Source organism: Talaromyces stipitatus, genomic scaffold (genome assembly GCF_000003125.1).
Source record: "Talaromyces stipitatus ATCC 10500 scf_1105507295549 genomic scaffold, whole genome shotgun sequence".
NCBI classification, from domain to species: domain Eukaryota; kingdom Fungi; phylum Ascomycota; class Eurotiomycetes; order Eurotiales; family Trichocomaceae; genus Talaromyces; species Talaromyces stipitatus.
Genome location: NW_002990117.1, coordinates 3510005 through 3537249, shown reverse-complemented (window position 1 = coordinate 3537249; position 27245 = coordinate 3510005). Strand labels below are relative to the sequence as shown.

General features: G+C 47.3%; 11 protein-coding genes across 11 annotated transcripts, besides 1 other annotated feature; 6 read left to right on the top strand and 5 right to left on the bottom strand.

Annotated features, from left to right (window-relative positions):
• Window positions 1–587: 587 nt before the first annotated feature.
• TSTA_021520 (uncharacterized protein) lies at window positions 588–1359 on the bottom strand (the record flags this gene model as incomplete). Its single annotated transcript, XM_002484284.1, has 3 exons — window positions 1185–1359; window positions 842–1120; window positions 588–760 (listed from the first exon to the last, which is right to left on the bottom strand). The coding sequence occupies exons 1-3, from the start codon at window positions 1291–1293 to the stop codon at window positions 588–590; spliced, it is 561 nt and encodes a 186-aa protein (XP_002484329.1). The 5' UTR covers window positions 1294–1359.
• Window positions 1360–2196: 837 nt separating this feature from the next.
• TSTA_021510 (DEAD box helicase Mph1, putative) lies at window positions 2197–5689 on the top strand (the record flags this gene model as incomplete). Its single annotated transcript, XM_002484283.1, has 2 exons — window positions 2197–3054; window positions 3112–5689. 2 exons carry the CDS (start codon window positions 2197–2199, stop codon window positions 5557–5559), a joined length of 3306 nt encoding a protein of 1101 aa, XP_002484328.1. The 3' UTR covers window positions 5560–5689.
• Window positions 5690–5847: 158 nt separating this feature from the next.
• TSTA_021500 (F-actin capping protein beta subunit) lies at window positions 5848–7551 on the top strand. The gene is made up of 5 exons (XM_002484282.1): window positions 5848–5903; window positions 6052–6431; window positions 6498–6767; window positions 6830–6877; window positions 6927–7551. The coding sequence occupies exons 1-5, from the start codon at window positions 5875–5877 to the stop codon at window positions 7001–7003; spliced, it is 804 nt and encodes a 267-aa protein (XP_002484327.1). The 5' UTR covers window positions 5848–5874; the 3' UTR covers window positions 7004–7551.
• TSTA_021490 (uncharacterized protein) lies at window positions 7309–7998 on the bottom strand (the record flags this gene model as incomplete). Its single annotated transcript, XM_002484281.1, has 2 exons — window positions 7833–7998; window positions 7309–7764 (listed from the first exon to the last, which is right to left on the bottom strand). Exons 1-2 carry the CDS (start codon window positions 7908–7910, stop codon window positions 7309–7311), a joined length of 534 nt encoding a protein of 177 aa, XP_002484326.1. The 5' UTR covers window positions 7911–7998.
• A 272-nt stretch (window positions 7999–8270) lies between these two features.
• TSTA_021480 (transcription initiation factor TFIID subunit, putative) lies at window positions 8271–12121 on the top strand (the record flags this gene model as incomplete). The annotated part of the gene is made up of 5 exons (XM_002484280.1): window positions 8271–8456; window positions 9690–9828; window positions 9880–9923; window positions 9975–10789; window positions 10837–12121. The coding sequence occupies 5 exons, from the start codon at window positions 8271–8273 to the stop codon at window positions 11897–11899; spliced, it is 2247 nt and encodes a 748-aa protein (XP_002484325.1). The 3' UTR covers window positions 11900–12121.
• Window positions 12122–12238: 117 nt separating this feature from the next.
• TSTA_021470 (carboxylesterase-mitochondrial 37S ribosomal protein YmS2) lies at window positions 12239–13723 on the top strand. Its single transcript, XM_002484279.1, has 3 exons — window positions 12239–12529; window positions 12594–13181; window positions 13233–13723. Exons 1-3 carry the CDS (start codon window positions 12285–12287, stop codon window positions 13675–13677), a joined length of 1278 nt encoding a protein of 425 aa, XP_002484324.1. The 5' UTR covers window positions 12239–12284; the 3' UTR covers window positions 13678–13723.
• A 144-nt stretch (window positions 13724–13867) lies between these two features.
• On the top strand, window positions 13868–15811 carry TSTA_021460 (mitochondrial integral membrane protein). The gene is made up of 2 exons (XM_002484278.1): window positions 13868–14144; window positions 14201–15811. The coding sequence occupies exons 1-2, from the start codon at window positions 13986–13988 to the stop codon at window positions 15614–15616; spliced, it is 1575 nt and encodes a 524-aa protein (XP_002484323.1). The 5' UTR covers window positions 13868–13985; the 3' UTR covers window positions 15617–15811.
• Window positions 15812–16102: 291 nt separating this feature from the next.
• TSTA_021450 (endoplasmic reticulum and nuclear membrane proteinc Npl4, putative) lies at window positions 16103–18565 on the bottom strand (the record flags this gene model as incomplete). The annotated part of the gene is made up of 5 exons (XM_002484277.1): window positions 16103–16419; window positions 16580–16691; window positions 16741–18214; window positions 18266–18396; window positions 18464–18565. 5 exons carry the CDS (start codon window positions 18563–18565, stop codon window positions 16415–16417), a joined length of 1824 nt encoding a protein of 607 aa, XP_002484322.1. The 3' UTR covers window positions 16103–16414.
• A 341-nt stretch (window positions 18566–18906) lies between these two features.
• Window positions 18907–19998, bottom strand: TSTA_021440 (protoplast secreted protein 2 precursor, putative). The gene is made up of 4 exons (XM_002484276.1): window positions 19871–19998; window positions 19730–19815; window positions 19278–19671; window positions 18907–19216 (listed from the first exon to the last, which is right to left on the bottom strand). The coding sequence occupies exons 1-4, from the start codon at window positions 19892–19894 to the stop codon at window positions 19124–19126; spliced, it is 597 nt and encodes a 198-aa protein (XP_002484321.1). The 5' UTR covers window positions 19895–19998; the 3' UTR covers window positions 18907–19123.
• Window positions 19999–20419: 421 nt separating this feature from the next.
• On the bottom strand, window positions 20420–23299 carry TSTA_021430 (high-affinity glucose transporter, putative; the record flags this gene model as incomplete). The annotated part of the gene is made up of 5 exons (XM_002484275.1): window positions 20420–21287; window positions 21533–21907; window positions 21968–22751; window positions 22813–23138; window positions 23202–23299. The coding sequence occupies 5 exons, from the start codon at window positions 23297–23299 to the stop codon at window positions 20453–20455; spliced, it is 2418 nt and encodes an 805-aa protein (XP_002484320.1). The 3' UTR covers window positions 20420–20452.
• Window positions 23300–25001: 1702 nt separating this feature from the next.
• TSTA_021420 (inulinase precursor, putative) lies at window positions 25002–27141 on the top strand. The gene is made up of 2 exons (XM_002484274.1): window positions 25002–25473; window positions 25526–27141. Exons 1-2 carry the CDS (start codon window positions 25063–25065, stop codon window positions 26762–26764), a joined length of 1650 nt encoding a protein of 549 aa, XP_002484319.1. The 5' UTR covers window positions 25002–25062; the 3' UTR covers window positions 26765–27141.
• Window positions 26971–27020: a microsatellite.
• Window positions 27142–27245: the final 104 nt, after the last annotated feature.

Below are 27245 nucleotides of genomic sequence, written 5' to 3'. Positions count from 1 at the left end.
TTCAGCTTGAGCCTCGGGATAATTCTGAAAATAGCATTGCGGATGCCCTCAACTTTGTCCGCGGCATACTGGATCTTCCACCCGTGGTTATCGGCCCTCCTGCCCCTGACGATAATGATAACGACAACAGCGGCTTTTCCAATCCTTCAGGCACCAATCTTTCTAGGTCATGGATCAGCTGATCCCAAAGTGTCTGTTCGCTTGGGCGAGGAATGGCCGAGTTACTGTCGAAACAAAAATAGATTTCACATGGAAGGCTTACGAGGGGTTTGGTTACTAGTAAAAAGTGCCTGATGAAATTGACGACATTCTGGAGTTCTTGCAGCAAAAAATTGGGTTGTCAGTTGAGATGCTAGCTAAGTAACACTTTCTTATATGGTAATTGAATTTGGAGTTGTACAGGATATGGTCTACCTTTGAATGTAATTACGCACCTACGTTTGATAAAGACTTTATTTTAATTTTTGGCAGATCTGGGAATATCCAGCAGAGAGAGACTTAGAAGTGAGGGAAAAGATAATTAGATTCATTTCTCAGACTATCTCGTTGAATGATCCTGACAAGCAATAACACCAAGCACGTGGACCTCATAGGAAGAAAGCGGCCATCGCTGCGCCGAGAACGCCGGCAACACCGAGCTGGACTCCAATCTGGCTTGCAGCACCGGATTCAGTGCTGCTGCTAGCAGTAGTAGTGGCCGAGCTGTCAGAGCTCTGAGAAGAGCCAGTCCTCTGGGCATTGCCAGCATGGGTGTCGACAGCTACAAATAAGAACTATCAACGACTGTTTCTTTTTTTTTGTAGATAGGAGCATCGAGACTAGGTAAGGAAAAGACACGTACTGCCACTTAGGATGATACGACTACTATCGGTAGCCGTGGCAGATACATCAGCAACGAACTGAGTACCAGAGCCAGTGACCTTGGGAAGGGTAGCAGATCCCGTGAAGAAAAGAGAGCTGAAGCAGGACTGCTGACAGCTAGCATAGGCCGCAGTGTCATCAGCGGTACCGCTTCCCTGAGGACAAGCAGCTGCGCAAGCGGTGGTGTCATTTGCCATGGCGTTGTTGGGGCATGGCACTTGGTAGCATGCGGCATTGCAGCATATGTCGGTAGGGTCACCTGTAGTTGTCCGTTTGTGGTCTGCTTGGTATAGAGATGTCCTTTGAGAAGCTGCAGAACTTACACTTAGTTGCGCATGATTGCTGGGGTGTCAACGGGGTGGTTGTTGAAGTTGCATCCTGTGAGGCAACCAGGACGGCCAGGCCGGTCAGGGATATGATACTGAGCTTCATTTTCGCGAGTTTGTTTACTGGCTGCACTGAGATCGTGGTGAAATAGAATAGCAACCGGGAGGTGACAGATGATAGATTCGCGGAATAGTAAGCGACTGACACACGAGACAGTTGTTTCAAAGAGAATATCATATACTGGAGAAATTAGTTACAAGGAGGCGCGACTGAGACAAATAATCAGAAATGTGGTCAGCCCTGTCATGCCTACGAGTCCCCTTGACAACTGTAACCAGGTCCTTGCTTTTCACATTCCGCTCCGAAACAATATGGTAATGTGGCCAAGCAGATGCTACATCTGTCTACTCAGGAAACGAAGCCAATAGTGGAATTTGACATCACTGGAATCCTTCGGCTGCATACGCTGATTTAGAAGCCTTCTAGCCCACGCAGTAGAATCGGTTAGTACACCGTACCCTATGTGATGGGGAGGAATCGAAGTTGCCCTTGGCCATTCATTGAATTGAGTAAAAAATCATATTGGGGTTGACGAAGGTGCGAAGCCCACCTGATCTTTCTCCATTCCTGTCATAGATTGACTGCAACTGTCTCTTGCTCCATACTTGCTGGAAACTTAGGACGGTTTTCTCTCAATAAACAGCTGTTGAGTCAGCTCTAGTGTCAAATAATGCATTTTATCCATACAACAGAGGTCCAGGAGAGACCACTCTGAATTCGATCAGATTTCATTCACTTATGGAGATGGATGAGGTTGAAGCAGTTCGGAAATCGAGGGCATTCATTTAAAAATATGGCTATTCCATTTTAGGCTAACATCAAATTGAGTCACGTGCTTTCGCGACTGGTGACGCGCCAACGGCAACCGCTGATGCCAAAACAGCGAACACAGGGCATGATATTACAGTCGAGAGGCCAGCAGGCCGCTTCTAATCAAGCACATAAAAAATGCCGAGCGAGTTTGGTGATTCCGACCTGGACGATTTTATTGTGACGAGCCAGGACTCTGTTTTTGATCCCCCCGACAAGGATGCGGATTCCGCGCGTTCCCCGAAGAGAAGACGTCTGAATAATGGTGCTACTGCGCGAAAATCGACAGAAGCAGGGAATAAAATCCAATCAAGTGAATATGGATCTGATGACTGGGATGATGATCTACCTACGCCGTGTCGCTCACGTGGAGACTCTGGATTCGAGGAGAGTGAAGAACAGCGTTCGAAATATAAAATATACGTGCCAAAGAAGACAATAAGCATTCAAGAAAACACGTTCGTGTCGCAAACGCAACCGCATTCCAGTCCATCGCATATTCGAGGTCCGAGATGGAGGAAGCCAGAAATACCGGTATACGCTGGTCAGCAAGCGATTACTCCGCAAACGAGTGTCAATAACACCACAGGCGAAGAAGACGACGATCTCCGGGCAGCTATAGAGGCTTCAATGCATTCTTTTGAAGAAGAGCGTGGAAGTCGGCCAGAGTTGGATGATGACGTGGCTGATGTTTGTGCGCAAACAGGATCTAGCTCAAAACAGGCAGCAACTTCTTTACAGCAAGATGGGGGCTTCGATCTCGATGATATCCCAGAGGATGCATTTGATTCATCTCCATGTTTGTCACCTCCAGGTGAACTTACAACGTCAACCTCGACCAGACCAATACAGTCACAGAGGACGAATCTCCGACAGACAACCCTATTTCCGTTAGCTACACGAGACTCAACCCAAGGAATTCGAAACGTGTCTCCACCGCCGAGAGACGAGCCACCGACACATCACAAACTGGATCAGCATGAGCTGAATACTTGGGTATATCCGACTAATATAGGCACGGTCAGGGACTATCAGTTCAATATATCGCAAAAGGGATTGTTTCACAACCTTTTAGTGGCTCTTCCTACCGGCCTTGGAAAGACATTCATCGCTGCTACGGTGATGTTGAATTGGTTCAGGTGGACAAAGGATGCTCAAATAGTTTTCACTGCACCGACGAAACCCTTGGTCTCCCAACAAGTCACGGCATGTTTGGGTATTGCCGGTATACCACGTTCACATACCACTCTCCTTACGGGTAATATTCCTCCAGGAACTCGTGCCGAGGAATGGCAAACGAAGAGGGTCTTCTTTATGACACCTCAGACTCTTATTAATGATCTCAAAACGGGTATCGCAGACCCGAAGCGTATCGTTTTGCTGGTCGTTGACGAGGCTCATCGGGCTACTGGTGGTTACGCTTACGTTGAAGTCGTCAAGTTTCTGAGACGTTTCAATCAGAGTTTCCGAGTACTAGCACTCACTGCAACTCCCGGCTCTACCGTGGAAGCGGTTCAAGCTGTCATTGACGGTTTGGACATATCCAGAGTGGAGATTCGTACCGAGCAATCATTGGACATTAGAGAGTACGTACACGCACGCAATGTTGATGTACAAACCTTTACGAATTCGGAAGAGATGACTCTCTGTATGGATCTTATGACCGAGGCACTGCAACCATGTGTTGATCAGCTGCGAAATATGAACGCTTACTGGGGACGTGATCCAATGATGCTCACTGCGTATGGCCTGACCAAGGCCCGACAGCAATGGATGGCCTCTGATGCAGGTCGAAATGCAAACTTTGGTGTGAAAGGCAAAGTCAATGCTTTGTTCACAGTGCTTGCTAGTTTGGCACATTCGATAGATCTGTTGAAGTATCATGGCATTGTCCCGTTTTATAACCATTTGGTATCGTTCAAGTCGAATACGGATGGCCAGAAAGGGGGCAAACATCAGCGCGCTATAGTCCAGGATGACAATTTCAAGAAGCTTATGGATCGCCTTCAACCCTGGTGCCGAGATCCTGAATTCATCGGACACCCTAAGCTGGGATATCTCAGAGAAATAGTTCTGAACCATTTCATGGACGCTGGAGAAGGGACTAATGGCACATCAAATACGAGGCTCATGATTTTTGCCCACTTTCGTGACAGTGCCGAGGAGATTACAAGAGTGCTCAGGCGCCATGAACCCATAATTCGTCCACATGTCTTTGTAGGACAAGCCAGTGCCAAGGGTTCAGAGGGTATGGATCAAAAGACTCAACTAAGTGTTATTGAGAAGTTCAAGAATGGTACATACAATACCATTGTCGCAACATCAATTGGCGAGGAAGGTTTAGATATTGGTGAAGTGGACCTTATTGTGTGTTACGATTCCTCTGCCAGTCCGATCCGAATGTTGCAAAGAATGGGACGTACCGGACGTAAGCGTGCTGGAAACATTATTCTGCTGCTGATGCAAGGAAAGGAAGAAGAGTCGTATATCAGAGCGAAAGACAACTATGAAAAGATGCAAGAACTCATTGCTAGCGGCTCTCGGTTTGAATTTCATGATGATAAATCGGCACGCATCTTACCCAAAGACCTGAAGCCAACAGTGGACAAGCGTGTTGTTGAAATTCCACCTGAGAACTCGCAAGAGGACCTTCCTGAGCCGAAGAAGAAAGGGCGCGCTCCGAAACGACCTCCTAAGAGGTTCCACATGCCAGATGGAGTCGAGACTGGCTTCACGAAAGCATCTCGGATTAGTGAAGGCGTTGATATTCGCAGCATGCTACAAGGTGAGAAAGGGAACAAATCGAAACCGAAGAAGCAAAGAACACCTTGTCCTGTTGAAGTAGTCAAAGTGCCCTCTTCTGGGGAAGTGACATTGACGCCCGACGAAGAACATGAACTGGAGCTTAGATACCGCAATGTTGGTGGCACCACACCTCAATTTATCTGTCGACCCCGTAATGACGCTTTTCCCAGATTGCAGCGAATCTCTAGGCCAACAAAGTTGGTACAGCACGGATCATTTACGCGACGAATGGTGGGCGTTTTGCAAAAGATGAATGCCACATCGCTCGACTGCGATGAGAAATATGAATCGATTATTGAGGACATTCGACACAAGGCTAGTACAATGCCGAGAAGAGATACGACTACTGCCACCAAGAGATCAGGAAAATCTACAACGTCCAGTACTTTGCCGATGAACTCAAAACGCAAGAACAGCAATACCGTCCGACGAGCAAAAAGCCCATCTCCTGCACGCCAAACGAACACTATATCTCCAGATTCTCCATTGATGTGTTCGCAATATGATGCCACCGAGGACGAGAATAATTACAAACCGTTCTTTGTCTCTCAAATAAGTGGTATGGATGATTCAGGTTCTGATTTACCAGATATTGAAACACTCGTGCGGGGAGTTGATTCCAGAAAGTCAAAATCGAGACCGACAGTGATTGATAGTGATGATGATGACGACGATGATTTTGATTTCTTCAATTAATAATACAAATTTATGCTTCTTGAACACATTTTTTGATATCTATGACCTGTTCTCAAACTGGGTTGAAGAGCATGTAAATATTCTTTACTCCTACAGTTTTAACTCAACCAATGCCTTCATTTCCTGTATGTCTCCTTGAACCCTGCAATGTTTTAGGTATAATTTGAGTAGCTCTGGGAAATGACATGTTTAATCTCTGTTTTGGGAAGTCGAGACTCAAATGGTGAATCCGCTTAGTGGGCCGCAGATCATCTCAAACTCCCCAGCTCCTGTTGTTGTTTGTTGTTCTCACAACTCACGACTCACACCACAATCATGGCCGACACACAATTTGACAGTGCTCTGTAAGTTTTTCATTGCCATTATCATGCCATAATCTTTCCAATTCAATGCAAAACAAATCATTTCTACCTACCCCATTCAGCTTCCCCATTACCCCGCGTGCAGTGTCGTGACTGCTTGATGAATACCTTCAACTAAGAACAAAAACAGTGACCTCCTTCGTCGCCTCTCCCCCCGTGACACTGGCAAAAACCTACAGTCAATCACAAACCTCGTCCCAGACCTAACCGAAGATCTTCTCGCCTCCGTCGACCAACCACTCGAAGTCCGAAGATGCTCCAAATCCAACCGCGACTACCTACTATGTGACTACAACCGGGATGGAGATAGCTATCGATCGCCATGGAGTAATGAGTTTGATCCCCCGCTAGAAGATGGTACGGTACCTAGTGAGAGGGTACGGAAGTTGGAGATTGCGGCCAATGAGGCTTTTGATGTTTATCGGGAGTTGTATTATGAGGGCGGAGTCGGAAGTGTCTATTTTTGGGATTTGGATGATGGGTTTGCAGGGGTTGTATTGTTGAAAAAGGGTTCGTCTTTTCCCCCATTCTGCCTCAAGGCTGTTAAAAAGATTTGCTAATTATTTGTTGGTGTAGGTGTCACGCCTGGTGGAAAGAGCTCTGGAGCCTGGGACAGCATTCACGTCTTCGAGGCTACTGACCGTGCTCGCATGACACATTACAAATTGACCAGCACCGTGATCCTACATTTGTCTAACGAGAGTGACGCCCTGGGAGAAATGAATTTGAGCGGAAACATGACGCGACAAGTCGAGGCCGATCTACCGTTTGAGTCTGATGCTAGTCATGTCGCGAATGTTGGTAGACTTGTGGAAGATATGGAGTTGAAAATGAGGAACCTGCTGCGTATGTTCTTATCAATTTGAATCCTTAATCTATGTATTGGGCTAAGCTGACTATTGCAACAGAGGAGGTCTACTTTGGCAAAGCCAAGGATGTCGTCGGCGATCTTCGAAGTAAGTTTCATCCTTTGTCGCTGAGTGTTTCGACTGACGTTCAATACAGGCATCGCTCCTCTATCAGAGACAAACCAAGAGAAAGCCGCCCATCGTGAGATGATCAACTCCATGAGCAAGCGATAAACATGACGTCTCAGACTAAAGAAGCGATCAAATTCCCCGGCTTAGTTCCATGTCTGCTCTTGTAAATAACTAAGACTCTTCCCATGAACAAGCATATCATTTCTATTGCCGATTCTGTCAGAATGCATGGTACGGTACGTATGTTGAGGTAGCGGTAGCACCAAGATGATATGCAAGCCCAAGCGGGTTGTCGATGGTACATAGCGTAGTCCAGCTTCACAGATATATGTTGCGAACATGGTGCAGATATTTCCAAGCCTCGAAGGCTGGTAGACGACTTTAGATTGTTGATATAACAGGCGATCTCACGAATCGGTATCCATCGTCTCAGTCTTCGGAGCAGTATCTTGGCCTCGATTCAAAAACTCCCGCGCAGCAGCCCATGACTCAGCTTCTTTATCCTTTCCTACTGTATCTTTGCGACTATTCAACCAGCTGACCTCAAGAGGATTGAATGTCCCTGCAGCTGTTCCTGCTCCCGCGCCGCCAGTCGTAGTAGATCCAATACCTGAATCACTCTTGAAAGAAACGTTGTTCGCAGTCGCGGACTCGGACTCGAGTATACCAGCTTCTTCTAGTGCGTAAACCTGCCGTCTCAGTCGCACATCGATTGACGACAAAAGTGCGAAGTATTGTGAAGTTGAGGCCTTGAATGCAGCTTTGCGATCGTTAACTGAGTTGCCAGTCATTATCTCGGTGGACTTCGCATTTGTTAGGGCTTGTATGGCTAATCCAGCGGAGTTTACGAGCTTCGCAATGTCCTATTCAAGCAGAGATTAAATATCAGTAACTCATGATCCCCTGAGAGCTGCTTTGGAAGGCTTCATACTTTGTCTATCTCATTCAGCTGCCGGATTCGGTCGGCAGAGGAGAATGTCTGGCTATTGGAGGTAGCCGACTCGTCCATCTTGGCTATTCAAATTCTGAAGCTCCAAACAGTCACCCATAGAAATGGCAGAGCTGTCCTGTAGAGAGCAGTTAAGTTACATTTTGCCAAAAGAAACAAACAGAATCACGTGCATTCACATCAAATTGGGGAAGTCCCACCCCAGTAGATCAACACTAAACCATTAATGGTTTAGTGTCATATCAAGAAGGCGGCTTTCTGGTCGCGATCATACAAAGTCTCCATCCATTTTATTCCAGCTTCAGACTTCATTTCATCTCACAACTTGCTTTTAAGGTCATCCTGCTATATCTATTCCTATTTAAATTTACAGTTTGAAACAACACATCAGCAAGAGAGAGGGAGATTGTCGCAATCACTATGTCAGCACCTGGTGGTGCCCCCAGCCCTGTGCCGCGCAGTGGCAGCATCGGGCCAAATGCCTCTATGTCGGTTCCTCAACAGCAGCCCATCGCTGCTAATCCGCCAGTTGTCCATACACCCGCGACTCCTGGTCCGTCGGGGCCGTCTCCTGCGCCTGTATCTCAGCAGAATCTAAATCAGATTGTAAGTGGGTTTTTGTTTGTTTCGTTTCAAGTGTCTCTGTCAATGCTTGGGCTGGTGAATGGTACGGTAAGTATGCACGAGTTGAGTTCTTGAGAATGGCTTCCTTGCCAGACTTTTGGCTACCAGCTACATTTCTATCGCACGTCACGCATAGTATGTCCATGCTGCGATGTTGGGAAAAGTCCTAATCGCGATACGGGGTACATATCCGTTGATTGATCCACGAGTCTGCCTCGTAGGGTGTCTGTCTACAATTCTCTCTGGATATAAGTATCTTGTGTCGGTGCATGGTTTGCTGATGAACTACTTGGTATGTCCATTGTCGAGATGTTGAAAAGGTAACGTCCGCCGGCTGTGCGCTGAGGGTTACGTCTCTATGGGATGTCGCAGCTAAGATATGCGCAACGGGGACGTCTCAAAATAGCGCACCGACTCGGCTATGGATTACGGGCTGTGGCCTACGGAGTCACGTGCTATCGAGTGGTACAACCAGGATACTCACTGCTGAGATATGGAAAAAGGGAACGATGTGCCGATTGGTTCGTACGTCTTCTCTTCAGGGCGTTGACTCTCGAATATGAGTCGGTATGCCCATGTGCTGGATTGTGGAAAATGGGAATGCATGGATGACCAGAGGACGTCTAATATATAATCTATTGGAACTGGTCCAATGTCAGAACCCGCTGTCCGCCAAAAAGTGGGTTTCATCCTGACTGGGCATCGTTCATAAGGTGAACGAGTTGGTATGTCCATATACTGGGTTGTGAATATGGGAATGGCATGGATGGCCAGAGCGCTTCTACTGTGGGGGCATAGTCTATTCGAAGTTTTCCAATATTTGGGCACCACGCCGGCCTTCAAAAGCTCGATTTCACCCTGACTGACGCCAACCTATCAAACAGAAAGTGGACTTCCTCTTCTCTGGGCACCAGACCATCTGCCACCAAGTGGACTTGATTTCTAAGGCACCCTCCATCGATTTCTCCAGCAGCAATTCGTCAGGTTTGTTTCACCGCCCGAAACTAGGAATTGACAGCAAAGCGAGACTCAAATTTTAGTCAATAGTCTTTTTTCGAGGCCACAAGCTTCGAGCAGCTACTGGCATATCAACCTTCTCGAGCAAGCTAGAGCGCTTGTAACATGCATCATGGACAAGACAGAGGCAGAGACACTTTTGTTTAATTATTTAAAATACTGTACATGACTGTGAACGTGTGCTCACCTTTCTTTCAGGTCATCGACTACTTGGCCAAAAAAGGCTATACCAGAACTGAGGCTATGCTTCGTATGGAGTCTGCCAGTCAAGATATCGATGGCAGATCTCTACCCCAGCTCAACGAAAATCAACGACCAAAGTACAGGAATGGATTTGGTATGTCCAAAGCTACCCATTTGATAAGTTGACATTCTTCTAACAGTTTAGACCTAATTAGAAATTGGATCGAAGACAATCTTGACCTTTACAAGGTAAGAAGATTTCCCACGTCAGTCGACTGACGGACGCTTACTATGAAGCAGCCTGAACTTCGACGCGTACTGTGGCCTCTCTTCGTGTATTCGTTTCTGGATTTGGCTACTGCCTTGTACCCGCGAGAAGCAGTAGAATTCTTCACTACAAATCAGAATCTATTTCTACCCGAGCACAGCGAAGACATTCGATCATTACAGAAAATCACCCTCCCAGAGCATGTTCAGGACAATGCAACCGCGAAGCTATACCGTGGAAACAAATATCGTATCATCCTCAGCAACCCTGCTTTTGCAAACTTAATGCAGTTTCTCGAAAGCAAGTCCAAAGAAGGAGGAGCTGTCATGTCCGCAATTCTCAGCAGTTATTGCAACATCGTTACCAAGGATCGCGCCACCGACGAACGCTTTAGCTTCGCAGCAATGTTGGGTCGATCTGATCAAACAAGCACATTCCCCGCAGAGGACGAGGGCATACCCGGTCATCATCCTGGGTCTGCATACACCGGCGATAACCCAGCTATGGCAGGTACCTTGCCCAAACTGAGACTTGGGAAACTTCCACCAGAACCGGAGCTGGAAAGCGACGTACGTGCCGAGCTTGAAGAACTCGATTCCAAAAACCCACCTGCTCCAGGTCGCAACACTCTTGTTCAGGAATATGATCAAATGATCAAAAAGGAAGAGGATGAGGACGCGCCTTCACATGCGGAGATTGCGTTTCCTCCATCGACAGCTCGTGACGTTGCCATGGAAGTGCAGCGCGTCAAAGAGAATCGCGACCGGTTTCGTATCGAGGGTCGCACTGGAGGTGTCGGCGTTGCATGCTCTGTGTGTCTTTTTACATTCCACAACACTTACGATCGGTAAGCTTTACAAACAACTATAAAGTCTCGAAACTGACATTTGGTAGAATGATTTGCATTGATTTTTCTGACGACAACATGTTGGTCGCTGCGGGTTTCGAGGACTCGTACATTCGGGTATGGAGTCTTGATGGCAAGGCGATTAAAGCTACCCACGAAGGCATAGAAGAACGTACAAGCGCTCCTTCCAATTCGAAACGTCTCTTTGGTCATTCGGGACCAGTTTATGCCGTCAAATTTGCCCCATCAGCACAACGCTCGGAAGGTGAATTGGCTCCTACGAATGCTCGATGGCTTCTTTCGTCTTCTGCAGACAAGACCATCCGGCTCTGGTCTCTAGACTTATGGCAGTGTATGGTCGTCTACAAGGGACATGATCAGCCCGTTTGGGATCTCAGCTGGGGCCCGTTCGGTTACTATTTCGTATCTGGAGGACATGATAAGACTGCGCGCCTCTGGGCCACCGATCGAATTCGGCAACAACGAATTTTTGCAGGGCATGATCAAGACGTCGATTGCGTCTGTTTCCATCCAAACTCCGCATATGTATTTACTGGGAGCTCGGACCGCACTGTTCGCATGTGGGCGGTGACTACTGGAAATGCCGTACGTATGTTTACCGGTCACACTGGCAATATCACAGCTCTCGCATGTAGTCGCAACGGCAAGCTCCTTGCGTCTGCCGATGATCACGGTTCTATCTTCCTATGGGACCTAGCACCCGGTCGTCTGTTGAAGCGTATGCGTGGTCATGGTAAGGGCGGTATCTGGTCTTTGGACTGGAGTGTGGAATCCACTGTTTTAGTCTCGTCAGGTGCAGATAATACTGTGCGCATATGGGATATTGCACCACCAGCATTAGAACTGTCAACCAACACATCACGGTTGGCTACTGAAGTAGGCGCGGGTGCCAAGGTTGATGCCAGTGCGACTTCCTCTGCCTCTCAATCCTCTACTACTGTTGGACCTGGTGGAAGCAAGAAGAAGGGTAAGGAGAACGTGGTGACTCCTGACCAGATCAGTGCTTTCCCTACGAAGAAGAGTCCGGTCTACAAAGTCAAGTTTACAAATATGAACTTGATCGTAGCTGGAGGTGCTTATCTTCCTTGATCTTTGAACATTCAGAACTCTTATTACCATTATTTTCCATACAGGGTGTGGCGTTCTAAGGGCTGGGTTTCTCAAAAGGTTTTGCACGGGTTCGCGTGGAAGGATTTCTTTTCCCTCTATTCTCAAAGTTGATCTGAGATCATAAGAGAGATACCAAAAATGTACTTTCATGAGTCCATTAATTCCCTAGATAGGAAATACAGATGGCTAATATCGAATGATATGTAAACCATAGAACGTATCGATAAGTGGAGGAAAGTGGGGGGTTACCCATGCTCGCCACCAATCGCCTTCAACATGCAACAACAACCTCACCACAACACATGACAACCACCCTTCATGACTGACAGGGAAACAAATAATCATTTATGTGTAGCAGTTGCATATGGACAATATGAGCGACCTGCAAAAGGCCTTTGTCAAAGCCAAACTCGCCAAATATCCACCCGACATTCCAATTTTTGACGAAACCGAGGAGGATGCTACTACTTCCACGGGTATCAATAGAGGGAACGACGCAACAATAGAAGAAGGGGAAGAATTTGACTCTTCCTCGACGTCCTCGGCTTCTTCGGTGGGAACTGTTGTACCTTCGCCGTCGAGAAATTTATTCGCAAAGCCAGGTTCTCTGTATGTTTATATCCTATCTTCAATGGAGCCGTTTGGAGTCCGGGTGTTGACTCGTAGAGACCAGGCCAAGACAACGCAATGGCTCAGCAGAGTCGTTGACATGGAGAGATTTCTTCTCCCGAGAATTATACATTGAAAGAAATACAGATGATTTACATATCATATATCATACATACATCACACCACCTACAGGTTCCGGGCCTTTGTTCGTGATGCATCACGGCGCAGGTTCCTCGGGACTATCATTTGCTGCTTGTGCAGCAGAGATTCGAAAAATACTTCCCGAGGCCGGGATTTTATCACTAGATGCTCGTTATCACGGAAGTACTACTGTTGAGTCGAGAGACGGTAACCCAGTAGAACTGGACTATCGACTGGAGACTTTGAGCCAGGATCTTCTGGCTGTTATTAGAGGAGCACAAACACAAATGGTCTGGGAGACGTTACCAGATTTGGTTCTGGTTGGACATAGTCTGGGAGGAGCTGTTATCACAGATGTTGCGAGGGGTGGGGAGTTGGGGGCGAAGGTACTTGCGTATGCAGTTTTGGATGTCGTTGAGGGCTCTGCCATGGATGCTCTGCAGGGTATGGACACTTATCTATCAGCGCGGCCAACACGGTTCCCTTCGTTATCTTCAGCTATCGAATGGCAGTACGTATACCATATCTCACTACTTTGGAACATCCTGACGATTTGATATAGTTTCCGCTCCCGAACAATTCGCAACACAACCTCTGCTCGAGTCTCAGTCCCATCTCTACTAACGGAAGAAGAAAACCCCTCCGACGCATCCCTCCCCTGGACATGGCGCACAAACCTAGCCGACACAAAACCATTCTGGGAAGACTGGTTCAAAGGTCTAAGCAAGAAATTCCTCGAAGCAAAAGGCGGCAAATTGCTCCTGCTGGCAGGCACAGATCGTCTCGACAAAGAATTGATGATTGCCCAAATGCAAGGCAAATTTTCGTTGCAGGTATTGCCTCTTGCGGGACATTTTATCCAGGAGGATCAGCCGGCGAAGACGGCGAGGTTTTTGGTTGATTTTTTCAAGAGGAATGACAGGACACCATTGGTGCTGCCGCCTAAGGTTGGGGATATTATGGCCTCGAAGGCGATGGAGAAGGGTGTTGGTATAAATAAGATCTGAATCTATAAACGATTTAACTTAATGAATACATCTTGAAAAGTCGCCTGAATCGTAAGGCACGGAATAATATGCAATGACGTCATGACCACGGCCGTCCAAATCGGGAAAGCTGCATCATTTTTCAAGCTTTCCTCGTCACCCTCGCCATTCCTTTCTCATATATTTTCATGTCTTTTTCGTCTTTCAAAATGATTCTGGATTTCTAGAAGCATCGTAGTAATCCCATCTTTACTACGGGAAAACACTAAACACACTACCCGGGCAGGGAGGAAGGCGATTTATACTCCGCCAAGATATCGATCAACAAAATGGTGTCAATCTGGGGATCAAGTGGTCGTAACGATCAACGGACAACAGAGGATGGACATACACACCCTGATTATCAGCATCAAGAGCCCGATGAGCGGACACGGTTGATCTCTCGTAGTGCCCCAAACGAGGGGTATCTGAGTCCTGATGATCCAGCTGTTAGTGCTGTACCACTTATTCATCTAGAACCATATCTCATGACAGGATTATATAGGTATCTCCATACAACCTCTGGAGTGTCCGCGCTCTCCGCTTCTTCACCTGCCTCTTTCTCGCCATCAGCTTCGTATGGTGGGTTTTCCTGCTCGTATCCATCTTCGTCAGTCCACCGTTAATGTACAACCGGGGCTCCGGATTTACGGATTTTTCATACACAACCCTCACAGTCGGAAACTTGATTGTGAGCCTGTTGTTCTTCACGATTCCGTCAAAACCGATGATTATGTGGAATTCTGTGCTAGCGCTCTTCTTGCTGGTCGGTATGATTATCATCGTTGCTGTACCGAGAATCAGGCTTGAGGAAGGCTGGGTAGGGATTGCGTCTATTGTGTGGGCCATTTTGATCTCGATCTATAATATTGCGCAGGTATATTTCGTTGAGAAAGGAAAAGAGGAGGAAGAAGAAAGACTGACAGGCCGCGTGGAGACAAGACGCTCGCTGTTCGAATGGGTTTCGGTGCTTGTCGAAACAATTGTGCTGGGTGTTATTGCTCTGGTGACTATTTTGCTTACTGCAACGCTCATACTACGTGCCAGAGATTCCAGTCTGGAGGTCCCTGGGAAACGGTATCTCGTCAACAATGAGAAATACGAAGTTCATCTTGCGTGCGTGGGAAGTATCACCACCGGGGACAACAAAACGCCTACGATTCTGCTTGAAGCCGGCGAGACCCCTGCAGAACATGCACTTCAACCTTTCATCCACAATACCTATCGTAACGGCACGATAGATCGATACTGCTACTGGGATCGTCCTGGGTTTGGATGGTCCGACAACGCCCCTTCACCTCATTCAGCCGGTATGGCTGCCGACGCTTTGTCGGAAGCACTCGCACTAGCTGGCGAGGAAGGCCCTTGGATACTCGTCTCAGCTGGCGTGGGCAGCATATACAGTCGCATCTTCGCCAGTCGTCACATCCATGACATTAAAGGTCTATTCATGATCGACCCAACGCACGAAGACCAATTACAACAAATCGGAAAGGCAGGACGAGGATTCGTCCTCTGGGGTCGCGGCATAATATCACCCTTGGGTCTGGACAGATTGGCAGGCGCAATCTTCAAGGGTCGCACCCGCGAAGATCGAGTATACGGCAAAGTCTCCTACCAGAACGGGAAATACATAAAAGCCAAACTACAGGAAAACCTCGTTGCGGAAAGTATGACCTCTAGCGAGGTTGCCAGCGCAAAAAATATTCAAACACCAGAAACGCCGTTGGTGGTTGTTAGTTCTGGGGTAGAAGTACGCAAAAACGAGAAATGGGCGAAACAGCAGGAAGAGATGACCAAAGTTACGGATAATTTAGTAAGTTGGGATGTTGTCAAGGGTGCAGGGCATGAGGTTTGGAGGAGTTGGGAAGGGAAAAAGGTTTTGGAGAGGAGGTTGGGGGAGCTTGTTAAGCAGGCTTGATCGTTCTTTTCTACCATTTTTCTCTTTTATTCTTTTAATGCTTCATATTGATGAGACTTTCCCATTCTATCTTGACATTTGCATGCTTGAGAAATGAGACTGTTGACGATGTTATGAGATATATATACGACTCTGGTCTTATGTCAGTTATCATACTGTACAAAAGGTTAATGAGATGCTAATCATTGCATATGGAAAGCTTCAAGAAAGGATTCCAATATCAGGTCAGATATATGACAACTGGTAAAGACTAGGCACAAGATGCAGTCCCAAACAGCAGACACAGAGCAAAGAACTTTTCATATCCTTCTCCTTTTCATCATGGACACTGCCCTAAAGAGGTTGTATTCAATTTTGTCCACGAAGGACGTATCTTTCAACCCGTCCTTATCTTGCCAGGCGAAAAGATCTTTCAGGTTTCATCCACATACAATAAACGAGCTAAGTAGGCAACAGGACGATCATATAATTCTTTTATATTCTAGTCTTTGACTCATCAGATCTTCCTCAATACGTCGTAATGATATGAGCAAGGATATATGCATTCTGCGCTTCTTCATCCAGTTCCTTTGTACCAGGAATACAATGAGCTTAGCGACCCCCCGCTCGCAATGCAATGATTATAAAATTTTCGTAGCGACTCTATTCGACGAGGACTCGGGAGTTGGTTCACGTATTAGTGGATATATTTATTCAGATTGGTGTGAAAAGGAGGCGAGGAGGACGAGAAATCTATTAATCATTTGATGGGTTTATTCGTTTTCCGTTCGACACGTCTATGTGCTATCGTTCCTTACTCTAGACTAGTGCCCTTAAACCTCTTAGCAAGACGATCACTATCTGAGTTTGCAGATGCGGACCTCGACATGAGATGCCGCTGTTTGGGAGCAGGTAAAGAAGAAGATGACGATGCAACCGGGGTCGGTGCATGGGGTGTCCAAGGGCGTTTGAGGGGGCGCTCACCACTCTCCTGAAGAATTGCGACAAGGGTTGCCCATCCACTAGTGTTCACGAGTTGCATACCTTCTGCAGGGTCATGAGTGGAAGCCACACGGTAGAGAAGTCTTTCCTCTTCCTATTTGATCTTAGTATGGTATTGTTTCCATATTTAGAGATGGACTTACCGCATTAAACGTTCCTAGAGATCGGAGGAACGCAAGCAGATGGAAATCGGACACTGCACTAATAGCTTTGTTCGGATCACCGTGGGCCACCAACTTCTTCGCTAATGTCCGGAGCTCCTGGCTCTCGCCGATGACTTCTCGGTTTTCTATCGGGAACGTGCTGTCTATAAACATAGGAGACTCTTCCGTAGGGAATCCGTGTGTCAGTGTAACTAAAAGATACTCCACGGGGAAACTGGGTTTGGCATTCTCCTGTACGTTGGCCCCATACTCATTAATCCTGCGGTAAAAGACTTCTGGGATATATCGTAATTTGCTGCCTGGATCGTCATCGTCTTCAGACTGGACGAGCATAACGGACGGGTCCGCCGAGGGTTCGATAATGTCCGCTCGTACCATCTCCACAGCAGAGTTTGATGCTTGATAGGAACTGACTGTTATAGCTCCGTTCTCATCACCGCTCAACACACAGGTGACAAAATTTGATCCGAAGCGTCCTGTTTCACTCCATTTCGTCGCTTTGGGGTGCTGGGCCTGTTGCCGAGAAGCGAATACTATTTCCAGTGATGACAGATAGTATGAATCAACGTGACGTTTGCATACGACCGTACCATCCCCTTTTCCAGCATCCAGAAGGTCAGTGAAAATCACGCCAACCCTTTGTAATCCACAGAGACGAGCAACCTCATCTATTTCTGCTTCATTCGTCCATTCATTGAGAGTGATACCGTCAACTTCATCCACCTGAGGAGGTTCGTAAATGGCCTGAACGACAGCCTTAATGCCCAAAGGAACTTCAGTGTATTCCTCGTAAGTACCGTATAAATATCCGAGTCGCTGAGCACCAGATTTTCGCCAAAAGTCTAAAAGCCCGTTGATTAGGCTTGGGGATGAAAACTCAACGTGATCGACCATGCGAAATTCCTGCGGTTTCAGTGTGATAGCACTTGGCTGGCATTTCGTGCATATACCTTCGGGCCATTGGGGATGTCCCGATGGGCAATCTCGCCTGACACGATAGTACGGCTCACTTAGCGGCGGCATGTATGAGCTCTTCAGCTCTGGTTTGTTGGTTGATGAATTGATTTTTCGTAGATAGGAGTGAAAGGAGAGGTGTTTGATTTTCTTCTCGGCTAGGTATTCCGGGGCGTAGGGTTCTAGTGGCATGCAGTAGTCGCACATACCCTTAGGTCCATGTCTGCACATTTTCGCATCGCGCGGTCGTGGGATCTTTCCATCTTTCTTGTCCAACGCGTCGTCGAGAGGCAACTGTTCCACTACTTCCCAGGGATTTTGGATGACGGCGGATGGTGATCTCGGTCGAGGAGGAAGGGGAACTGTAGGTTGTTGGGGTACGGCAGCGCCGTTGAGGAGTCGCGATTCGGTCGTTAAGTTGGACGGAGGCTGGACATGGGAGGCACCGTTCGATAGTGCAGATTTTTCCTGGTATCCTAGAAATAGTTTGTCTCCGTGACTTCGACTGTCAGCATCTGCTGTTGAAAGCCGCTGGGTGAAATATGCTTACGACAAACCAACTCTTTCTATCGAGACACCATCCAAACTACTCAATAGTCGCTCCTGGCCACCTACACCAATGGGCTTATTCGATAAAATAATAGAGTTGGGGTCTGTGTTCTCGGGAAGATGTTCAGCGATCTAAGTGAAGTTCGTTTGACCGTTAGTTGACATAAGATCCCTACATATCATGCGTAGAACACTATACCTTTGCAGCGAGCTCGGTGAATAGCTCAGAAGGGTTGACCGTTAACCTGAACTGGCCATTACGGCTCTCGAAACGGAGGAGTATCGGCCTTGAGGGGGGCATAGTGGGTGGTCTGGCGGTAGGTGAGGGCGGGGTGAGATGAATAATGTAGCTGATGGAGATGAGGAAGATGAGGAAGACAATTTAGATGCTGATAAAACCAACCTCAGTCATAGCATATGAGGCTAGGGCGATGGATAAAAGGAAGAGGAGGAAATGTGTTTTGTTGTTTATCCAAAATAGCAGATTAATTGATTGATCATCACAAGAAGGAAGCTGCCGTCGTCATAGGCCCGATGCTGACCTAAGCCGGATTAGGGTTAGCCCGTGAAGCTTACATTCTTTGGCCTCTTTCTCTTTTGTCATCTTTTTATCTCTTACATCTACTTTGGCAATGATTCAATCAAGTGAATATATGAAGTCATTTATTTATCATAATATATACGTATATGGATATGAAATTACATCAATCATTTATATAACAGCGCACTTCACCGGCAATCCACAAGGACCTTCCTTGTCCTCCTTGCCATCCTTAGCCGGACTAGGCTTGGTGGTAGACTCCTTCGTTGCTGCTGGAGTAGATTGCACTTCGGCTTTCTTCTCTGGGGTACCATCTAGTCACTTGCTAACACGCTCGTAGAAAGTCTTGCCCTGGATCTCGGCGATTTCCAACTCCAAAGCGGTGGGTTGACGGCTACCGTCAGCACCGGCCTACATTTGACTCAATTAGCTGATGTTGAGGCCTGCAATTTTCAGATATGAGATAACTTACAAAGGTACCGGCACCCCAGGGGCTACCGCCGTGAATCTCAGAGAGGTTGGAGAGCTGGCCGAAAGAGTGCTTGTATCCGAGAGGGACGAAGCTGAAACCGTGGTGAACCAAAGTGCTCATGGCAGAGATGGCAGTGGACTCCTGACCACCACCGAGGGTACCGGTAGAGATGAAGACACCGGCAGACTTGCCCCAGTAACCACCGTTGGCCCAGATGCCACCGGTCCTGTCCCAGAAGGTCTTCCACTGGGCAGGAAAGTTTCCGAATCGGGTGGGAATACCGAAGAGAATGGCATCGTATTCAAGGAGAGTCTCAGCTTTAGCAATGGGGTAGTCGGTCTTGGGGGCAGCGCCCATCTTGGCCAAGACTTCCTCAGGAAGGGTCTCAGCAATTCTAAGAAGACGAAAGTCAGCAATTAACAGTCAATTGGCTAGAATGAGAAAGAACATACTGGTAGATGTCGGCCTGGCCACCGGCAGCCTCAACACCCTTCTTCTCAGCCTCGGCCAACTTGGCAATGTGGCCATACATGGAGTACTAATCCTAGTTAGCTGATCATCTGAGGGATCCCTATATAGGTAGAGATACATACGAAAACGATAGCAATCTTAGCCATTGTGACGGTTGGGTATAAGGTTTCGCTAAAAAAAAATGAATTGAATTGAAACGAAGTAGGCTTGTAATTGATAGAGAGAAAGAAGATTGAGCTCCGAGAAGGGCGAGAGCAGTGCTTATATAGCTTCGAGGGAGCTCTTTTGATGGCTTTTTACCCCACCATATCAGAAATGCCATCACCTCGCGCGCTGATTGGCCAGAGTAATCCGTTACTGAGCTTACAAAATCCTGACAAAGCACACTAACCCGTTTTGAATTGAGATATTTCCGTTGCTCTCTTTATCCGATGGATTTCTAAGATGATGACGAGGGCAGCCATGGAATGCGGAATAATGTGCTCAATGACAGCTAGATTGGATTAATCAGCGCCACACATGATGATTAATTGTGTAGCAAATCAGTGGATTGTGGAATCGAGCTAGAATGAAAATGCAACGGTCAAGACCTTTAACTACCAAGGTATGCTCAAGAATAGATACAAACGCCAACGCCAACGCCATTCGGGTATATCTAATCCAACCATGCATATCGTAACATAACCAAAGAGATAAAAGAATCATTACATCCCTCTCCCCCGGCCTCGTCCTCTATACCGCATAAACCCACCCCGACCACGTTCATTCCTCCATTCCCGTTGTCTCTCCTCCTCTCTCTCCTGTTCCTCTCGAATCAGAGCCCGTTCCCTCTCCAAATCCTCTTCTGTCTTCTCGACACGTATTTGCGGCTTGGGCAGACTGTCAGACCAGCGTGGATGAGCACCATGTTGACAGTTTTTTCCGTCAGGGCAGAATCCAGCTAGGTAGAACGGACATAGACTCTGACGAACATGTTGTTTGGCACAGATGGGTCCAAGAGGACAAAAACCACGATCGTAGTGTTCACAACGCGGTAATCGGGCATTTTCGCGTACGTGATGGTATAGACAATCTTCGCCGTTGGGACAGTATCCGGATCGAGAAAAAGACGCACATTCGGGCATACGACGCAGGTTATATTCGTGTAGATATTCGCATTTGAAGCCCTTTTTGCACAGTCCCTTTAAGAAATGTTTGCAGACAAGAGAGCCATGTGTGACGGACGGCGCGAGGCCGGATGCATTTGTAGATGAGGTTGTAACTCTAGAAGGAGTGGGATGGCGGTCAGGACAGGTTGGACCAAGTGGACAGTGGCCTTCTTTGAAGGCTTTACAGACCGGGACGTCTGTGGCAAGACCGAAGCCAAATGTTTTGCGGAGGTACGGCGTGAAGGAGAAATTGTAGTTGGGAGGTGGATGGGATGCGTCGGCGGTTAATAGTCTGTCTACGACTGACTGCACGTCTGTTGCCATGTTGATCCTTGACGGTGTTTGATGAGTGATTACGAGATCAAGTTGTTGAATATCAGTAAGCTTAGAGCTATTTGATATTCGCTATAATACCACTAAACCATATCGGGAACGGACTTATTATTTACCCGGTTACCGTTCAACACTCTACTGCGAGAGAACGCAACCAATCTACTTTAAGTATAATTTTACTTCAAGTTGACAAGAACAAAACGTTCGATTTCTCACGACTGACATATATAAGGTAGCCGCGTGAGTTGAATTTCCATCTCCCCCTTCCACATACTCCATCAAGCCTTATTGCCATCGCCAAACTCGTGACGCTCCTCAACCGCTTCCTTGTCTTCCACTTCTTGGGTCTTGGCAGATTGAATTGCCCTGAAGGTGAGAGTTGGCTGCCAGCCAGGACTCTTGCGAGCATCCTTTACTTCATTGTAAAGCTCGTCCACTTGTTCTAGTGTTAAGCCCTTTGTCTCGTAGATCATGAAATAAACAAACGCTATGCACAGGAAACAGCAACCAAACCAGATGAAGAAAATCTTGGATTGCAGGTTTGCATTCCCCGGTCCATAGTTGACCAGATAAGGAGTCGAATAACTCAATGCCCAGTTGATGAGCCAGTTGGTTGCGGTGGTCATGGAGAGTGATTTGGCTCTGGTCTTGAGAGGGAAAATCTCACCAGTCACGACCCTAATATTTATTAGTTATGCGGTCCTCACTGAAACACGGAAGGAGAAAAAAGAGACTTACCAAGCAATTGGACCCCAAGAGGCAGCAAAAAAGAAGATATAAATGCAGATGAAAGCAATGGCAGCTTTCTGAGCGGCGTAGTTGAGAACAATAATATTGCCGTTAGCGTCCTGGCTGTTGGTAGTAGTACCGACAACGGCAACAATCAGCTGTGAGACAGTCATGCCAACAGCTCCCAGCAGAAGGACGGGTCGTCGACCCCATTTGTCAATAGCATAGAGACCGGGAATAGTAGAACCGACATTAACGCAGTTGATGATGAGGTTAATGATGAACTCGTTCTTGAAGCCGGAGTTCTTGAAGAATTGAGTTCCGTAGTAGATGATGAAATTAATACCTGACAATTGCTGCAAGGCTTGGATGAGGCAACCCGTAAGAAGACGCTTTGCAAGGTTTCCACGGATACATTCCCGATAGCCGCTGTTTCCCAAGCTGACTTCGTATCGGTGATTCGCTTCGATTTCTTCTAATTCATCGCGTAGGGCAGGGTCGTCCTGAGGGAGGCGGCGGAGTCTGGCTAGGCTCTTTAGAGCGCCGTTGTAGTTGTCTTTCTTGATGAGATAGCGCGGCGTTTCTGGGAGAATAAGAACACCGACCACTAGGATGATGGACCAGGCGAATTGAAGTGAAATTGGGATGCGGTAGGATCCAGAGTCGTCCCGGTTATGGGTTGAGTTGTTCACAATCGATGCGAGGAGAAGGCCAATGGTGATTGCGAATTGGTAGGAACCTACGATAAAACCTCGGATCCATTTGGGGGCGGTCTCTGACTGATAGAGAGGAACTAATATAACATCAATCAGCTGCGTTCTTTGTACACGCACGAAGGAAAACAAGATACTAACCTAGTGCAGAGATAAGACCAACTCCAAACCCAGCAAAAAATCGACCAGCAAGGAAGATAGGAATGGCCGTTGCAGCGGCCTGCAGGGCAACTCCCAATGCGAAGACACCATTCGAGGCAACCAAACCCCAACGACGACCGATAATGTCACCCATTGGGGCGGCGCAAAGAGCACCAAAGAAAGTTCCGGCGGAAAGAATTGACACGATGGCTGATGTCTGGCTGGAGGTTATGTTTAAATGGCCAGTGCTGTCTCTATAGCCGGTTGAGAAGGTTTCTTGCCAATAGGGCATCGCGATAATGCCGCTGATAGTGCCGGTATCATAGCTAGAGCAATGGTATGATTAGACTGGCTATCCTCGAAGAAAAGCTATAGAAAACCAGACTCACCCGTATAGAATACCACCGAATGCAACGAAGCCACTGATGAGGATTGCCGGCCATGCCTTGCCGGGGCTATCGGCGGGCTTTTTGATAAGGAAGCCCATTTTCAGAACGGTAAAAGCAAGAGATACAAAATATAACTTGAAATGACAGTCCTCTCTTTTCTTGACGCTCACAAGAGAGACCTCGTGGAAGTGGGTGCAGAGCGTGGTATTTATTTGGAGACTCCATGGGGAGTGGAAGGCTGGGGAAACATCGCTCTCACTCCAGAATCCCCCCGTGGGCCGTGACCATACTGTTCTCCCCACTAATAATATAATTATCAACGAATTAACAGCGTTCTGGCCTCTAGCCCGTTTGCAATTCTTGGAAGTTTTCCCAACGTTCAGAATCCTTCCGGTGAAAAGGGATCGGCACCCGAAACGGAGAAGCCGACTTTCGAATTGCCGAATTAGGGCTAAAGATCACCCCGAGCAGCTGAAACCGTCCAAAATCACTCACGGTTTACCGTGTGCCTAACTTATCCACAGAAAAAAAAAGCGAAGAAACTAACTTCGTGGCGTCCCGATAAAAGCCCGTCGACGACTATTTACGGCCTCACGGAGTAGGTTAATTGCATGCTTGACCTACATCATTGAGCATTGTGAACTCGGCTTACCGAGACCAAGGCGAGGAGATCACGCGGGCACTCACCGACTTCCAAGCCTGTTGAGTGGTTTGAGATCCCGATTCCTAGTTCATTGATTATCTATGTACGTAGTACGTAGTATGTCTTAGATTATTCCCTGCGATCGTCTCCCCCTCATATTCCGGTGTGAATAGGACTTATGGGAAAACTCTAGACTTTGAGGATGAACCCTGAATCACTCCGTATTTGCGGAGTAAAAAGGCTGGAGAAGGTTTCTTAGTATACCCTTACTACGTAAGTATAGAAATGGTACCCTCTCCGTACTTGGACCAAGGATTGAAATGCTTACGATGCAAGGAAAATCGTTTCATGAAACCCAACATGAGCTATACCGGGCCTGAGCTGTTACTGACGGAGTGGATATCTCCGTAATTTCTGGCGCTCAGTCCTTGGTGTACTGGTACAATGGGGCCGATTTTCTAGCAATTTCCAAATTCCAAATCCACAATTGTCTCATAACTTACAGTAGGACGCTGATTCAAAGGCCCACGTTGTACGTGATCTTGGCCTGGACCCTCATTCTCCTCGCGGTGAAAAGCTGAGGAAGATTTTCTAGGTTGTTGGGCTTGCATACATAGATACGGAGAGCACTGCTCCGTGCCTGCATCAAATCCCCTCAACCCTATCATAATGCAGTATCTGAAAGAGCTTGGATGCATGTTCCGACCACACTTCAAGTTAATCACATTGACTTATTCAGTGCTGGAAATGCGTCGATAAATTTTTCCTAGCCGGACGTCGTAGCTCCGACTAAATGCAAGAAGTTATTTATCATAGGCTTGCGGCAAGTCACATGGCCTTCCTGACCCTAACTAAATGACATGTTGACTAGAACCTCCACAATCAACCACCATTTCTCAGAAATCCCAATCCTTCTTCTCGTAATAGCAACAATTCTCGCATATGCCAGGGTCTTGGAAATATGCGAAGGCCAAGCCAAGGTGGATGCTTCCTCTCAATGTAACGAGAAAACGCTGAGAATCGGAATCTCCACAATAACACACGACCGTGACCTCTCCTTCGGCGTCGTCTAGTCGCTGAAAACAGAGTCTTAACTAGCAATGCATGATTACCTAGGTATATAAAGCGGAAGCAGCATCGACTTCATCCGTGCCACCATATGCTTTCAATATCTTCGGTCCGTACAAGTAACTATTCCTAATCCAGAGCTTAACGTCGATGAAGGTCTACCATCCGCTCAATGCCACCCTTTTGGGTGCATTAATACTCCAGGTTGATGCAGGCCAGTCGCATGAATCGTATACGGAGCCATACCGGCCTCAGTATCACTACAGCCCGGCCAAAAACTGGATGAACGATCCCAATGGCCTCGTATATGATAATTGCACCTACCATCTGTATTATCAATACAATCCAGGCGGGGATACATGGGGAGCAATGTCCTGGGGCCACGCCACGAGTAGTGACCTTACTCATTGGAAAGAACAGCCTGTTGCTCTACTCGCGCGAGGATTCCCAGATGACATTACTGAGATGTTTTTCTCTGGATCTGTTGTCATTGATGAACGTAATACCAGTGGTTTTGGTAGCGATGGAAAGATTCCGTGGATTTCCATGTATACGTCTTCTGTGAGTTCTAGGGATTGAGGTTCAATTGTTCTCCAGAACTAATGGACTTTAGTACCCTGTAGAACAAGTATTGCCAAGTGGAAAGCAAGTTCGCGCAAACCAGCAAGGGCAGTCTATTGCCTACAGTCTCGATCAGGGAGAAACGTGGACCACGTACGATGAGGCCAACCCAATCATTCTCGAACCCCCTGCCCAATACCAGGATCAATGGGAAAACTTCCGTGATCCGAATGTCTTTTGGCACGAGCAGACTCAACAATGGGTGGTTATTATGAGTCTTGCCAACATTCATAAGCTGCTCATATACACATCCCCGAATCTGAAGGAATGGACTTTGGTGAGCGTGTTTGGGCCACTCAACGCTGTGGGCGGCCAGTGGGAGTGTCCTAGTCTCTTCCCGTTGCCAGTCAATAATGACGAATCAAATATCAAATGGGTTCTTGTTGTGGGCCTCAATCCTGGAGGTCCTCCAGGGACTGTGGGATCGGGAACTCAGTACTTTTTGGGCGATTTTAACGGGACTACATTTACGGCAGATGTGGGCAGTATCTCGGCTCCCTCGAATGACACCGCCAACTGGTTCGATAGAGGTCCGGATTTCTACGCTGCCATTGGTTACAATGGCCTTCCAGAGTATGAGCGGACGCTCATTGGATGGATGAATAATTGGCAATACGGGCAATCGATACCGACGAGTCCCTGGCGCAGCGCAATGAGTATTCCTCGTTACCTGTCGTTGAGAACAATTGGCCAGAAGACGGCACTGGTTCAAACACCCCAAGAAAACTGGGCTTCTATCGCTGAGGAGGCTATCGTATCAGCGTTCCCTTCAGTGGCTGACGTTCATGAACTGGGTGATATTGGAAAAGCACTCGAAATCCAGTTGACCTTCTCCAGCAGAGAGACTGCACCGGGTGCAGTCCAAGGAAGCTCCGAGTCTGGAATCAGCATCCGAGCCTCCGAGGACTTCAGTCAACAGACACGGGTTGGATACGACTTCGCCACGAAGCAGGCATTCGTTGATCGGACTCAATCAGGGAATGTCTCTTTCGACAGCACGTTCGCAAGTGTCTACTTTGCTCCTCTTTCACCAGCTCCAGATAACACAGTGTCTTTACGTATTTTTGTAGATTGGTCAAGCGTGGAGGTCTTTGGAGGGCAGGGAGAGAGCACGATAACAGCTCAGATATTCCCTCCCGACAATGCTACGTATGCCAGGCTTTTCTCTACTGGTGGAAGTACAGATAATGTGCAGGTTCGCATTAGTAAGGTGCGTTCCACATGGGCATAGGACTTGAAGATTGGGGCCATACAATTTCTATACTGTCTGTGGGCTCGGTAGCTCCCTAGTTATATGTCAGATGCGACAGCTGCTATGGCCCTGTTCTTCTATATTGACGCCTTTCGTAAAGAAACAGTTACTTGCATTGGAAGCACCCTTCATCACACTATGAATCCTCAGTAGGACTTTCATCATCTCGTAGCCCTATTCAGTACCTAGGGTAGGGCTAGGGCTAGTGCTAGGGTTGGCATTAGGGTTAGGGTTAAAAAAACCAAGACGTGCCAAGCATATCGGAAGGTCTTCTTTTTTTCCCTCGGATTGATTGACGAACATTTAAATGTTTTAAGTATTTCGTGATATCTTCAATAGCATTCATATATTCTCTCAAAATGAAGAATCGATATTATTGACTGTTGCAACGACATCCCGGACTGGTCTAGTTCGGGCTATTGTTTAGTTGCATTCGTATAGATCTGCTTGACTCGTATCC